At 55.6% G+C, this 14,762-nt stretch overlaps 1 protein-coding gene across 2 annotated transcripts in view; it reads left to right on the top strand.

Annotated features, from left to right (window-relative positions):
* Positions 1-221: 221 nt before the first annotated feature.
* RAP1GAP2 (RAP1 GTPase activating protein 2) overlaps positions 222-14,762 on the top strand; it is a 197,691-nt gene continuing 183,150 nt past the window's right edge. The window contains exon 1 of one of the 2 annotated variants that reach the window (XM_070394805.1): positions 222-342. Coding sequence is in view for 1 of the 2 variants with exons in the window: in XM_070394803.1 (XP_070250904.1) it covers positions 14,233-14,276 (44 nt within the window). In the remaining variant the exon portion in view is untranslated. Of the gene's footprint in view, positions 343-14,198; positions 14,277-14,762 lie in introns of those variants that run through there. The other variant, XM_070394803.1, reaches the window with a different exon arrangement.

Genomic DNA, 14,762 nt, shown 5'->3' with positions numbered 1-14,762 from the left:
CGGGTGGCGCGGTGGGACCCCAGCCCCTGGCCCGCCAGGTGTGCGCGGCTGCGGGCGGGCGGGCGCGCCGGGTGCGTCCCGGGCCGAACCGCGACGCCGGGTGTGCGGGTGGCGGGGGCGCGCGGTGTGCGCGTGTGCGCGCCGCGGTGACGGTGCCCGCCGCCGGGGAGGAGGAGGAGGGGGCCGGTCCGGATGGAGACGGCGGGCGCACGGGCGGAGGCAGCCGCCGCGCCTGACTGTTGACATTCGGTCCGCGCCGCGCAGGGAGCCTGGGCGCCGGCGTCGCGGCGGGTCCGCAGGTCCGGGGCGGGCTGTGCCTCCCGCATCAGCTTGGAGCCGGACGTGAGTCTTGGGTGTGACTGCACGCGGGGCCGGGGCGTGTGCTGTGAGTGTAAATGCGCGTGTTTGCCAAGAGAAATCCTGCCCGTACGGAGTGAGTGCGCTCCGCGCTGCGATTCCGCGGAGCGAGCCAGCTGCCGGCGGGCCGGCTGGGAGGGGGGTGTCTGTCCTCGGAAACCCGCGCGGGTGGGGCGCTGCGCACACACGCCGTGCACAGGGGTGTGTGTGCCGAGTGCGAGGTGGCTCAGCCTGTCAGTCTCTGCCGGGGAAGCTGACGGAGGGGGTCAGAGGTGGGTGTTGACAGGTGGCGGGAGAAGGAAGAAGCCGGGAACCTCGGGAGGACCCTGTGGCTACGCTGGGTTGGTTTGTTCCCCCTGCACTCCCGGCCCCCCCCGCCCCCCCCCCCCCCCCGCTCGCCCAGAGGTCATAAACACCACCCCATCCTCACTCCATCCTCACCCCAGCCCGTGCCTGTCACAGGGAGAGGAGCTGGGGTCCTAAGGGACTGGCTGAGAGGCCTTCATGGACCTTTGGGGCAGAGCCAGCTCCAGCCTGATGCTCGCCCCAGAGGGCCTGGGTGTGTGGGGGGGAGCCAGCCCCCCAGAGGGGTTCCAAGACAGGTGTGTGTTCAGGGGAGCTCAGGACCGTGTAGAATCCACTTGTCTTTGCCAACACCGGACGCTCAGTGTCTGGACCTGGTTGCTGGTGGAGGGGGCATCCTTCTTTCTCCTTTTCCGTCGCTCCCGCTACACCCTTAACAACCTGAAGGGCATTTACATGCAAGTGGGGTTTGGCCTCTGAATGCCGGGATCTGCCTCTGAGTGGCCCCCACCAGACCAGCCTCCACAGGGAACAATAGGGGTGTCCTGGGCCGGGCGCCAGGACTCTGGTTCTTTTCATGCATCGTGACCCCGGGGCTGCCCCTTAAGCCCTACGGGCCTCAGTTTCCCATGGAGAAGGGAGAAGACCCTACCTCCCTGCTTTTCCTGCAGCGGGCGAGGAGTAAACAGACAGCTCACCCAGCTGCTGGGGTTGCGAGGTCCCTGCAGTTCTTTCCCCAGGAAAGGCCCATCTTTGCAACGTGGGCAGGAGTCCAGGGAGGCTCTGCCCTCTCCCCCAGGGGTGTCTTGGTTTTTCTGAGTCCAGGGGTGGGTCAGGGTGGGTGTCTGCCAGATTTGGCCACGGAGGCTCCAAAAAGCTACCTCAGGTGTCCCCTCCCTTTCAAGACATTGAGAAGTGGGATGGGTGGGGCTTGAAGGTCCTGGTGGGGAGTGGGACGGGGTCTGGAGCTGAAGAGCCACACAAGTGTCTGAGCAGAGGCAGGTGCTCAACTTGGGTAGGGCCGGGGCACGGCCAGCTGGGCCTGCCGCTCAGCCCAGGGGGTTGGAGCAGTTTGGTGGGAGGTGACCCCAGCTCCCCAGAAGATGACCCTTTGGCTGTGGGCACCACCACACCTTCCCCTCCCTCCTTTCCATGACCCTGTGGGATCAAGTGTGGCGGAGCCACAGTGGTTCAGATGACTTGAACCTCGAGGGAAAGGGAGCCCGACATGGGTGGTGGCAGCAGCGGCAAGCACAGTGGTTACGCATACAGGCCCCGTTGTCACTCCGACGTGGGTTTAACTCCCAGCTCCAGCCCCCACCCTACCCCCCCTCGCTGGGTCTCACCTGTGTTTCCCGGAAGCGGAGCCTGAGCGGTACACTTGGGAAGTGGTCCCAGGGAGGAAGGGTGGGAGCAGGAGGTGTGAAGGAGAGAAGGGGAAGGCAGCACAAGGATGCATTGTTTTTATCATCACCCCCTCTCTGTCCTGAGCCCGTCTCCTGGGAGCCCGTGGAATGCGTTTCAACTGCCCTGTCAGAGAGAAAACATGGGAGTGTTCATCCAGTAGCTCTGTCCCCTGATGGCCAGGAACCTTCATTAACTCCCAGGAGATTTCAGGGGCACATGGGTGAGCCCCAAGTGGGTTCCTGTGGGCGTCCCACAAAGAAGGCTTGGTGTGGCCCTGGATGGAGCTTTGCTTCCCAGCCCACAGGGGACCAGCTGGTCGTTGCCGAAGCGGCTGGAGTGAGAAATGGGGCTGAGAGTGTTTGAAGTGGTGCACTGAGGTGTCCAACACAAGGCATGACCTTGGGCAAAGTGCCCACCTTCTCTGAGCCTCTGTTTCCTTATCTGGGGTTTGTGAGTTAAAATAAGAGGTTTGTTCAATTTTTGAACACGGTGATGGGTCCGTAGCAAGGGTTCCTCGAATGGAGCATTTCTGTATATTCAGGAAGACAGCGCCTTACAGTGGCTCAGATAGTCGTTTGTTCAAGCGAAGGAGGCGGCTGGGTAAAGTGACTGCTTACGACCTTCCTCCCGCTTGTAGAACCTGGGGCTCCAGGCCTGGATACCTACCTGGTCAGTTCCTCCTGTAGCTGAATTGGAGCCAGCAGTAGCCCTGCCCCTGGGGGCTCCTCAGACGTGCCTCTTGCTGGAGTCTGTCCCAGGAGGACATGGAGCCCGGCGGTGGGCAGAGGGGATGAGCAGGCAGCTCAGAAGCAGGTGCCTGAAGGAGGAGTGGAGGGAGGGCAGATGCTGGCGTTTGAAGCTGGCAGATGGTCGTGGGCACTGGTCTGGGCCACATCAGTGGGGAGGACAGGGCAGGGGGATGGGAGAGAGGGCGAGAGGAAACGGAAGGCAGGAAGGGAGGAAGGAAGAGTGGGTTGGCAGAAGGTGGCCAAGAAGGATGGAGGAAACAGGGCTGTGGGGTGAGTTGGGCAGCCCTGGTGCAGGGGGGTCAGGGGTGCCTGGGTGGTGGGGACAGGCTGGGCCTGTGGGGGAGTGATGGGGTGGTGTGAGAGAAAAGAAGGCAGTGGTTGAGGGTTAGTTAGGGGAGTCCTGGGGCATAAGCCGGAGCAGACTTTATATTTCCGGATACAGCACCTAGAAGCCTCCTTCTTTCCCCAGTGCATCCACCTGTCCCTCCCAGGCCACCACCCCCTTTGGCAGGAGAGGTGTTGTCTGCAAACACTTAGGTTCTGTTGTGAGCAGGGATTGGCCAAGGCGTGGATGTGTCTCTGCCGAGGCCTGTTGCCATGGTACCTTGGTGGCCCTTGTCTCCCTACCCTCTCCCATCTCTGAGCAACGTGCCAGCCCCTCAGGGAGAGGTCACGCAGTGGGGAATGTGTCCAGCTGCCTCTTGCTCATGCACGGGCAGCTCGGTCTGGCATATAAAGGTCACTGCGTCCGTCCCTCGGCCTAGAGGCGAGATCGCACCCGGCAAGGGCTGAGCAGGGGCAGCAGCCACTGTCTCTCTTTACAGTCATTTAAGGACTCCTCTGCCCTCTGTAATTTGGGACTCATTTTGTTTTTCATAAGTTTAGTAAAAAAACAAAAACAGTAATGCCAGCCTGTCCATCTTCTCCGCTTTTCAAGAGGGCATCTTTATGGAGCCAGGGGACACTCTCTCCTGCCTACACCTCCTTCAAGCCTTGGGTGCTTCTCTAGTGGGAAGTTCTGCCTCGTGTCTGACCTCAACCTGCCGTGCTGCACTTGCCTTTCCCCCTCAGTTTGCCATCCCGCCCCCATCCCCTGAAGGGACTTCCAAATAGTCACAAGGGGATTCCTCTCCACCTGCTCAAGACCTGAAGCAGTTGTAGGGGCCTCCCAAGGCAGGTCGGGCGCCAAGGCGAGGATTGTGTTCCGGAGGACCTGGCCTGAGCACCCCCCCTTCCCGGGCTGGCTGGTGTCCCACCCTCTTCCCTAGTTCAGATCCAAGGCTGTCAGACTCCTTCCTGAATCATGCTGGGTCTGGGTCAAGAGATGGCATCAGGCACGGGCACAGGGGGCCTGCTGATGAGATGACTGGTGGTGAGCAAGAGCAGAGGGGAGTGACAGCTGTCAGGAGCAGTGAGGTGTGCACATCTGTGCGCATGTGTCCCTGGAGGACGTGCTGCTGGGTTGCGGTGTCTGCACATCTGTGTGTGGCTCTGTGTGGGTTCCCTGAGCACATCTCTGCAACTGTGGGGTGCTCCGGGTTGTTCCCGTTCTCTTCTCTGGGGATGTGTGATGGCCACCCACCAGGGTCCTCCAGGGTGTGCCTGGTCGGTGGCAGGTGATACTGTACCCCGGCAGGCTTTCCTGGCCCCTGGGACCCCTGAGGCTTATGCCCTGTCCAGTTCTGCCCCCTCTCCAGGCTTCCTGTCCCTGTCTCTCTCTGCATTGAGGAAGCTGCTTCTCCCCCAGTGGCTGTGTGGGTGCCCCCTGCCATTGGGGTGGGGCTGGGGGGAGGGACAATCAGTCCAACCTCCAGCCCTATTTTTTGAGCTCTGAGCTAAGGGTGACGGGTGGGTAAGCCCTGGGCTGAGGAGATGAGTCAGGGACGGCTGCAGGGGTGGGTGGAAGCTGGGCTGTATGTCAGCTGCTCCAGGGAATGTGCACCCCTGCCCACTCAACCCCCTCTCAGAAGCTTGGGCACTGGTGCAGCAGTGGGGAGGCTCCCCACCCCTCCTCTCTTCCCTGTGGCTGGCAGAGTGGTCGCTGAGGCTCTGGGCAGCCCACTGGGGGCCTGGGCCTCAGCATAACTCCGGCACCACAATCACATAAATGGATGGAGCTCTTCTTGTGCCAGGCCCCGGACTGCACACGCCACACGTATTAGCTCATTGGCTCCTCAGAACAATCCTGTGAGGTGGGTTCTGAAAGCATCTCCATCCTATGAGGAAGTGGAGGCTCAGAGAGGCTGGGTTACTTCTCTAAGGTCACACAGCGAGTAAGTGAACCCAGGTCTATTCTTGACACTTGCTGCTGTCCTCTCCACTCTTCACAAAGTTGGATCCATCTCATCTTTGCAGTTTCCCCTTCAGAGAGGCCGCCCCAGATCCTCCTCTCTAAACAGGGCTCCCACCCATCCAGACCCCTTCAACTATATCACCCTACGGCAAATACCCGTGTAAGATTAAACCCCTGTTATCCTCCACCTCCCCACCCTTTATATCCCCCAGGGCAGGGATTTATCCATCTTGTTCACCTAAAATAGTCACTGCCCCAGCAGGGAGCCTGGAACGCAGTGGGGATGCAGTAAAGATTTGATGGAAGAATGAATGAATGAATGAATGAATGAATACATGAAGATATGTCTGACTCCAAGCCCAAGCTCTAAATCCCTCCTCTACACTGTCCCTCACCCAGCAGGGACCCAGGCTTGGAGCCCGCTCACTTGGATTTAAATTCTGGCTCTCTCACTGTTCTCGTGGAAGCTGTATAATAAACCACCCAGAAGCGTATGGCCTAAAACGATGGTGACATTTATGTAGCTCAGGCATCTGCAGTTTGGGCAGGGCTCCGTGGGGATACTTGTCTCTGCTTGGCCATCGTCATCTGGGGTGCTTCGAAGTCTGGGGGCTGGAAGCATCTGAAGGCTCCGTCGCTCGCATGTCTGGCATTTGGCTGGAGGCCTCCGTTCCCTGCCCCACGGCCTCTCCGTGTTCTCTCTGGGCTTCCCCGCAGCATGGGGGCTGGTGAAGGAGCAAGGATCCCAAGAAAGAGCGAGGCCGAAGCTGTTTCACCTTTTCTTACCCAGCCTTGGAGATGATGCAGCACCACTTCCGTCACAGTCACAGGTGCACACACATCCACGCCCCGCCTCGTAACGGAGGGTGTCAGGGTGAGAAGAGCATGTGGGATGGGGATATATTGTGCGATGGTGTGGCCACTTTTGGGAAATACAATCTGCCGCAGCCACTTACTAGGAGTGTGAGCTTGAGCAAATTACTTAGTCTCTCTGTGCCCCAATTTTCCCACCTGTAAAATGGGGACACCGTCAATATGTACCTCATGGGTTATTCCTTTAGTAGTGACTCCTCTTCCATCCATGGGTCACTCTTGCCACAGGTGAGGTGTTGATGGAGATTTTCACCAAACTACGGGATCCAGCCTCAATTCCTCACTCTCTTCTGTCACACTTTCCTGTGTCTCCCCACTTGCCTCCCCCTGAGTCACTGCTCATCTGCCGGAGGTATGATTCCCTTCCCCCCTTCCCCCCAGGTTGCCAGTGTTGGGGGAGGAAACTCAAGTTTTGTTCATTCCAGCCCAGGTTGGGGCTGCTCCTTAGCTGGGCATTGGCAGGGGCCCAATGAACCTTGTGGTTGCCCTGGCCCCGCCTGGTGCTATCTCACATCTAGCACTGCCCTCAATTGGGGCCTGCTTTGCAGTAAGCCTTCCCTATAGGATGGCAATGTGGTTAAAAGCCGTGGCCTGGATTGAGTTTGCAACCGAAGTACATCCCTTGACTGGGAATCAAACCTGAGACTCTTCAGGGCACGTTCGGGAGGCAGCCAATCGATGTGTCTTTCTCTCTCTCTCTCTCTCTCTCTCTCTCTCTCTCTCTTTCTCTCTCTCCCCCCTTCCACTCTCTCTGAAAAAATCAATGGACAATATATCCTTGGGTGAGGTTAAAAAAAAAATCCATGTTCTGGGTTTTTATTTTGTTGCCATCACCTACCAGCCCTGTGACCTGAGTGGGTTTCTTAATGTCTCTAAGCTCCATTTCCTCACCAGGAAGGACAAAGTTATAGATTAAATGAAATAAAAAGTATGGCATACCTGGTTGATGGGAGATTCTCAACAAATGATCGCAGTTATTCTTTACAGATGAAACAACTGAAGCAGAGGGAGTTTAAGTGGTTTCCCCGCAACTACATTGCAGACCCGGAGCTGCAACCCAGGTGTTCTGACCCCAAGTGGTTGTTACTTATCTCCTGCAACACAGAGAATTCCCCCACCCCCTCAATCCCTTTTGCTAGAGGGCAATGCGGCTGCAACCACCAGCAAGAAGACACCCCCTTTTCCTCCTTGCACTACGCAAACATGCCTGTAGGGGGCGCCGATGTCCACCTTCTGGCCCATCTTGGTGCGGAAGAGGCTCTGCAATGGCCGGGAAGCGTTGGAGTGACCCAGCCGGATGGAGGGAGAGCGAAGAGCTGACTTCGTGATATCTCTCAGTAAGAATCCCCTTCAGACAGCAACTAGTGCCCGAGCCTTCCTACATATGACTTCAATGATGGTGGCAGTACTGTAGTTGATTGCAGAATCATCTGGGGAGTTTGTGAAAGGAGCAGATTTCCTGGCCACACCCCAGAATGATGGAGTCATAATTTTAGCAGTCACACTAGCTAACACGACTATAGATCTATACCTAGCCCTGCTCCGAAGGCTTAACATGTATTAACTCATTTAGCCCTGCAAGAGCCCTAATAGGTAGGTACTGTTCGTATCCCCATTTTAGAGGTGGGGAATCTGGTCTGAGGCATGGAGAGGTTAAGTAACTTGCCTAAGGTCACACTGCTGGCAAAGCAGCAGGGCTGGGGTTTGACCCCATGCTATTTAAGACCCAGGTGGTTCTCACGCCCGTGCATTTTAGAACCACTATTTTTTATTATTATTAAATATATTTCTTTATTGATTTCAGAGAGAAAGGGAGCGGGGGAGAGAGAGAGAAACATCAATAATAAGAATCATTGATCGGCTGCCTCCTGCACACCCCATACTGGGGATCGAGCCCGCAACCCAGGCATGTGCCCTTGGCCAGAATCGAACCTGGGACCCTTCAGTCTGCAGGCCAACGCTCTATCCACTGAGCCAAACCAGCCAGGGCTAGAACCACTATTTTATAACACGGGGCCCATCCCCTTTCTTGTCTCCTTTTGCTTCCTTTTATTTGTCATTTTAAATAGTGTGTGGCCTTTTTAGTTATAAAAGAAGACTTATTTATTTCAGAAAACTTATAAAATTCAGAAAAGCACAAAGAAGAAAAAAAAAAAAATCATGATCCTTGATCTCACCCCTTGAACAATATGGCCCTGAGCATTTGAGGTAGCCTGTTTCATTTCATTCAGAAATTTTCTGTAACTCTCTTCCCATGTCGTTACTTATATTTCCACACCTACTGGTACTTTGCACTGGCCGAGAGGTGCTCTGATGGTGGGAGATGCTGTCTGTCTGTAACCTGCCCCCTACTGTTGGGTATGTGGGTTGTTCCCAGTGTTTCATAGTTACTACAACACTGTGGTGGAGGCATTTGAAAGTACAACTCGGCACTCATCCCTTGGGTTTTAAGACTGAAGCACAAACTTTGCTTAAAAGCAGAGTGGATGGAAGAACCATTTGGAGTCAGACAGTGAGGGAGAGACCCTGGTCCTCCCTTTCTGGGATAGGCAGACTTCCGACTTCCCTTTGGGGTAGAAGAGGTGGTCCCTGGTCCCACGTCCCAGGAATGGGGTCAGTTTGAGCTCCAAATGGTCAAATAGTTTAAGGTATGTGTGTGTGTGTATGTGTGTGTGTTTATTATTGTTGTTGTGTGTGTGTTTTTAATTCTCACCTGAGGACATGTTTAGAGAGAGGAAGGGGGGAGAGAGAGAAACATCAGTTGATTGCCTTCCATACGGGTCCCAATCAGGGACTGAACTGAAACCTAGGTATGTGCCCTGACCTGGAATTGAACCTGCAACCTTTATGTGCACGGGATGACGCTCCAGCCAACTGAGCACACAGGCTGGGCTAGTTTAAGAAGGTTTTAAAGGCTTGTAGCTTCTCCTCCTCCTCTTCTTCTCCCCCCCTCCTCCTTCTATAACAAACCATCCATATAATTAACACTTTTTAAAAATATATATATTTTCTTGATTGTTTACAGAGAGGAAGGGAGAGGGATAGAGAGTTAGAAACATCGATGAGAGAGAAACATCGATCAGCTGCCTCCTGCACACCCCCTACTGGGGATGTGCCTGCAACCAAGGTACATGCCCTTGACCGGAATCGAACCTGGGACCCGTTAGTCCTCAGGCCGATGCTCTATCCACTGAGCCAAACCGGTTAGGGCTAATTAACACTTTTAAATCTTTAAATTATGACATGATAACATGTTCAGGGTAAAAAAGAAAATCAAGCAGCACTGGATATAGAGTAAAAAGTCCCTCTGCCCCAGATTTCCAGTTCCAGTCTCGTTCTTCAGGGTAACCAACCTGGGACCATTGCTTATGTTTTCTTCCGGAAATTTCTAGGCAAATATGAGAATTTACATATTTATTTAAATTCATGGGATTCTACTATATGACCTGTTCTGTGTGTTTTTTAATTCTGGATGAGTTTTTAGGATATCTTTATATAGTAACATCTGAATTCTACCTTCTTTTCAGTATCTACATAGTATTTAATTGTATGCTAGCTCCACAATATAGTTAAATGACAGTCACTTAGGTTATTTTTTTTGTATTTTGCTATTACAGTGATATAATTAACACTTGTGTGCATAGATCTTGTCAACTTGTATGAACTTGCCTGTGGAATAAATTTCTAAAAATGTTGGCACAAAGTGTATGCGCATTTAAAATTTTGATATTGCCAAATACCTGCACACATTGGTAGGGGTGCCTCCTGTTTTCTTATATCCTCACACCATTATCAAGGTTGTTTTTCAGTTTTGTTTTTTGTTTTGTTAATCCTCACCGGAGGAAATTTTTTCCAGTGATTTTTTTTTTTAGACAGAGTGGAAGGAGGGAAGGAGAGAAGGAGGGAGAAAGAAAGAGACTCAAACATCAATATGAGAGAGACGCATCGCACCCCAACTGGGGCTGGGGATTGAAAGTGCACCCCAGCTACACCCAGGTACATGCCCTTGGCCTGGAATTGAACCCACGACCCTTTGGTGCCCGAGCCGACGCTCTAAACACTGAGCCAAAACAGCCAGGGCTTAAGGTTGTTTGTTTGTTTGTTTGTTTTTTATAACCTTTACTATCTGATGGACAAAAGTGATACGTAATTATTATGTAAAATTAAAAAAGAATACAGTACATTTTGTAGCTTCTTTAGTCCACGGCCACGCATTGCTAGTAGTTGCCTTGGTGGGCTGGCATTACTGAGCAGATCAGAGTGAATTGTGCAACCCTGTGTTAGAGTCCTGCTCTTGCAGTTTTTTGTTTTTTTTGGTCATCGCCTTTTTTTCCGGAACTTGCACAGTTGGAAATTCAGGGTAGCCCTTGAGATGTGAGCGTGGGAAGTGGCCAGTGCACTGCAAATCACAGTGCAGATGTTGGATGTCGTTTACCTCATGCCCAGGTGTGAATTCCACCCCCTGTGGGCTTGCTGGCTCTACATGCCACTGTGCCCTGTTTTTCTGGTGATCAGAGTGTCCTCTGTTCCCACCTGGCTTGTAAAGGAAGCAGAGGGAAGTCAGCTGGAGCCCCCAGAGTTCATGACCTGCCAAGGTGATGCGATGGCCGAGCTGTGAGGAGAGCCGAGCCCCACCTGGTCAGTTCTGGTGCCCACTCACGCTGCCCGGAGTCGGGGCGGATCTAGGCTGAATGATGTGCCCGCCTCTCTAGGGGCATCTGTTTCCTGAGCTTCCGGTAACTGCTTCAGCCCTTCGCCTGGGAAGGGAATTTGTCTCATTTTTCAGTCCCATTGGTGGCTGTGAGGACAGAGCTGCCCACGCAGAGGAAGCCACACTGTCTCTCCCTTCCCTCCTGCCCCCAAAGGCCGGCAGACACAGTGGAGGGGTCGCTGGCCGGGGCCCGGGCTGCCTTGTCCCCTCTGATCCCAGCCGGCTTTCTTGGCTCTATGTTCAGAGAGCTGGGTGGGTGCCCTGGAGCTCTGCCCTGGGGCTGGGACTCTGGCTGGACTTGCCCCTTCAGCTGGTACTAGGAGCGCCCACAGGCCTCCACCAGGAAAGCCAGGGCCTTGTGCCTGGGAGATTCAAAGTCTCAAAGTCGGCTCTGAGGAGTGGCAAGGAGAGGCCTCGGGAGGGAAGGAGCCTGTCTGGCCAGGTGTTGGGAGACTTTCCCACTTGACCACTGTTCTCTTCCAGCTGCTGAGCTGAGCGTTGCCTTCTCAGGGCCTCAGATCTTCCATCTGTGAATGGGCACGGCACCCACTGTGCATCTCTGTAGGCGTCAGAGTCAACGGGGCAGCGTGGGTGGCTGGTCGGCCCCACTGCAGCAGATCACCGTGTGGAACCGCGGTTGGGAACGTGGGCCCTGGAGTTAGACCCAGCCGCGCCCCCATCACGCCGGCTCGATTTTGTCAAGGTCCTTAACCTCTCCGAGCCACGGTGTCCCCGCTGGTACAGTGGGGGTAACGGTGGTGCCATTTCACAGGTGGTTGTGAGACTGAAATGAGCTGGGCTGTTAGCGGGGTGCTGGTCCACGGTAAACTCACACACATCTCCGCCCTGACCTCCCGCGTGCTGACTCAGCCGAGGCCTGGGAGGAAGCTGGGCTGTGCTTAAGGGGAACAGGAGGGCTGGGCCTGGCTCACAGAGCTTCTCTTTTCTCTTGACTCACAATCTCTCCCTCACTGGCTGCCCCACTCAGAAGAGGGGTCAGAGCAGGGGTGACAGGAAGCTGGGCAGGACCGAGGGAGGCGAGGGGATCATGATAGATAATAGTTATAACGGCTCCTGTAACGGCATGGGAGCCCTGTGCTAAGTGTATATGTCCACTTGTAATCTTGTGGGGTTCGTGGCAGCCCCCCTATATTATACGGGAGGGAACGGAGGCCTAGAGAACTTACATAACCTGCTGGAGGGCACGCGGCTCCAAAACTTGGGGGACTGAGTGCTGAGGAGAGGAGAGTAGGGGAGGTGCTAGGATGGCTCTTGCTTCCATCCAGAACATACGGAAAACAAATTAAAAATCCATCTGTGGCCCTCCCTTCTCACTCTCCAGCCCCTAACTCTGGGGAGCTGGGAGGGCATGGGTGCTTCTGGCCTCTCTGAGGTCCCCAGATCTCAGCAGCCTCGAGGAAGTCCAAGATGCTGTGAAGTCTGCTCTCCCTCCCCTGGTTTAGCAACCCCGAGTAAGAGTGGGGGAGGACCGTAGGCTGGGAGTGAGTCCTACTGGGTCTGCTTAGGTCTCCTGCCCACCCCTGAGCCAGTCTCTGTGGCCAGGGCGGTGGATGTCCTGGTTGGCCAGGCCTGGCCAGGTGCTCCGCGGGGTGGGTGGAGCAGAGCTGCTTTGCTCTTAGAGAGGCCAAATGGATGTAGGGCAGGCAGGACCCAAGGTGACCGTGGTACCTGTTCAGCATCCCCTGGGTGTGGGACCAGTGTTCTGATGCAAGCCCAGAGGGTGAGCCACGGGATCCTTCCCCTCCTGGTGGTGGGGCGGAGGGTGTGGCCTGAGCTGAGGACCACCCGGCCCGGCTGAGAGGCCAGCTGTCCTGAAGGAAAGGACCCCACACTTGCCCCTCACAGCCCTGAGCTGGGTCAGGACTCCGAAGCTGCTCTCACGGCCCATCCAGGCTGCTGCCCGTGCCCCCTGGAGGAGTCAAGAAAATAGAAATGTCTGTGCCATTTGTCCACAACCTGGGGGTGGCCCTCTGGCACCACAGCAAGGATCTGACTCCCCAAGTAGCAGCGGCCCCCAAACAGGAAGCTGCGGGGAGAGAGGGCCCGGGAGAGAGGCCATTGGTGGCAGCCGCAGCAGCTTTGTTTCCCTTTCCCTCTGCTTGGGGGCAGGGCAGGGGCCTGGCGCCCCTTCTGTGTCCCCCTGCCCTAGTCTGGTCCAGTGTAGGTGCCACGCCCTCCACGGGCTGTTTCAGTGAGCGCCTACTGTGTACCTGGCATGCTCAGCGCTGGTGCACGAGCAGGTGAGGGCCCGCCTTCAGTCCAGCTGGAAAGAGCACTGCACAGAGGTGCCCCCTCCCACCCTGTTGCATGAAGTGTGGCACTGCTGGCTTCTGCCTAGACACGTGAGGGGGTCTGGGAAGTGCAGATCTGTGCCTGCGTAGGGTACCTGTGAATGTATGTTGCAGGCGTGCGTGCAATCTAAGTGTGTGCCTGGGCTGAGTTCTCCTGCCCACTCCTGAGCCAGTTGATGCACATACGTGAGCATCACATATGATGCATGTATGTGTGTCTTCATCCATGTGTGAGCCTGTGTCTGATGGGGAGTTATCCTATATAATAAAAGGATAATATGCAAATTGACCGAATGGCAGAACAACCGGTCACTATGACGCACACTGACCACCAGGAGGCAGACGCTCGATGCAGGAGCTGCCCCCTGGTGGTCAGTGCACTCCCACAGGGGTAGTGCTGCTCAGTCACAAAGCTGGGCTGAGGGACCGCCTCCCGACACACACACACACACACACACACACACACACCAAGTGCATGAATGTCGTGCACCGGGCCTCTAGTATGCATATAAGATGGGTCATATCTCATATACAGACACATGTGTCCAGGTGTCTGTTAATGAACTTGCATGCGACTGTGCAGTATCTGTGTACATGTGTGTGCATCTAATGACATGCATGTGAGCATGCATGTGCCTATATGTACCAGTGGGGCATGTGCATACATGTGCACATGCATGTGTCCTGTGCCACATGTGTGCAGGAATCATTACATGTGTGAAGCTGGCTTTCCTGGTGTGCGCTAAGCCATGGTGGAGCAGGAAGGCAAAGGTCCCATCTAGGACAGTGGGTGTGAGGGGCCCCCGTCTGCAGGGCTCCCCCAGTCTCCCAGCCAGGTCTTCCTCTCCTGGCCTGGCCCAGTGTGGGAATCCATGGCCCTCCTTCGGCTTCTGGGAAGCCAGGGCTGTTTGGGGCTGAGCTGCCAGCTTGGGCTGTGGTGTAATCTGCTAGCCGAGCCCTTTCCGGAGCTGCGGGTTCCTCTGGGCGTGGGGAAGCTGCCCTCTTCAACCTCCCCTGCTTGTCTCGGTGCCTCCCAGAACTCAGGACACACCTCCTGGCCCTGGGGCCTCACCCACAGGAAGTACAGGTTGGGGGGCAGGCCATGGGGGAGGTGTCACGCTGGGCGCCCTGCCCTACACTGGTGGCCCGCTGACCCTGCTGCACCGAGACCGCCTCGCCGACAGCCCCAGGAACATCGCTTGGACCTGGGGCCCCGCGGCCACAACCATGTTTGGCAGGAAGCGCAGCGTGTCCTTTGGGGGCTTCGGATGGTGGGTGACAGGCTGGGGGTGGTGGAAGGGATGGGGGCACTAGCTGTGCAGTCTCGTTGAGCACTGTGGGTGCCTGTGGGCACAGGGACCTCAGGTTATGCCTGAACCCTGGGTCAGTGGGGGGCACTTTTAGATGCCAGCTGATGGAGATGGAGGATCCTGGGGGGGGCATCAGACACTATAAGCTTTTCCTCACCGTCTGTTGGGTATAATCTTCTAGGGAAGTTGGAAGGTTGGAGCTGGAGCCAGTGTATGTGGTGACTGGTTGTGTGTGTGTGTGTGTGTGTGTGTGTGTGTGTGTGTGATGTGTTCCCATTTATGTGTAGGCACCTCTGTGATGCTTGTGCATGTGTGTGTGCGTGCCTGAGATTGTGCGTGAAGCGTGTGTCTGTGTGTGAGGTGTGTGCCTGGCTGGGAGGGTGTGTCTATAGGTGAGACCACGTGCATGCCCTTTGTTTCCGAGCCGGCGCCAGTCTGTACCTCTGG

The sequence above is a fragment of the Myotis yumanensis genome, unplaced genomic scaffold (genome assembly GCF_028538775.1).
Source record: "Myotis yumanensis isolate MYYU_CA2020_CCGP unplaced genomic scaffold, mMyoYum1.0.hap1 SCAF_16, whole genome shotgun sequence".
In the NCBI taxonomy this organism is placed as follows: Eukaryota; Metazoa; Chordata; class Mammalia; order Chiroptera; family Vespertilionidae; genus Myotis; species Myotis yumanensis.
Note: the sequence above shows the minus strand (reverse complement) of the source record. Positions and strands in the feature narration are given on the sequence as shown.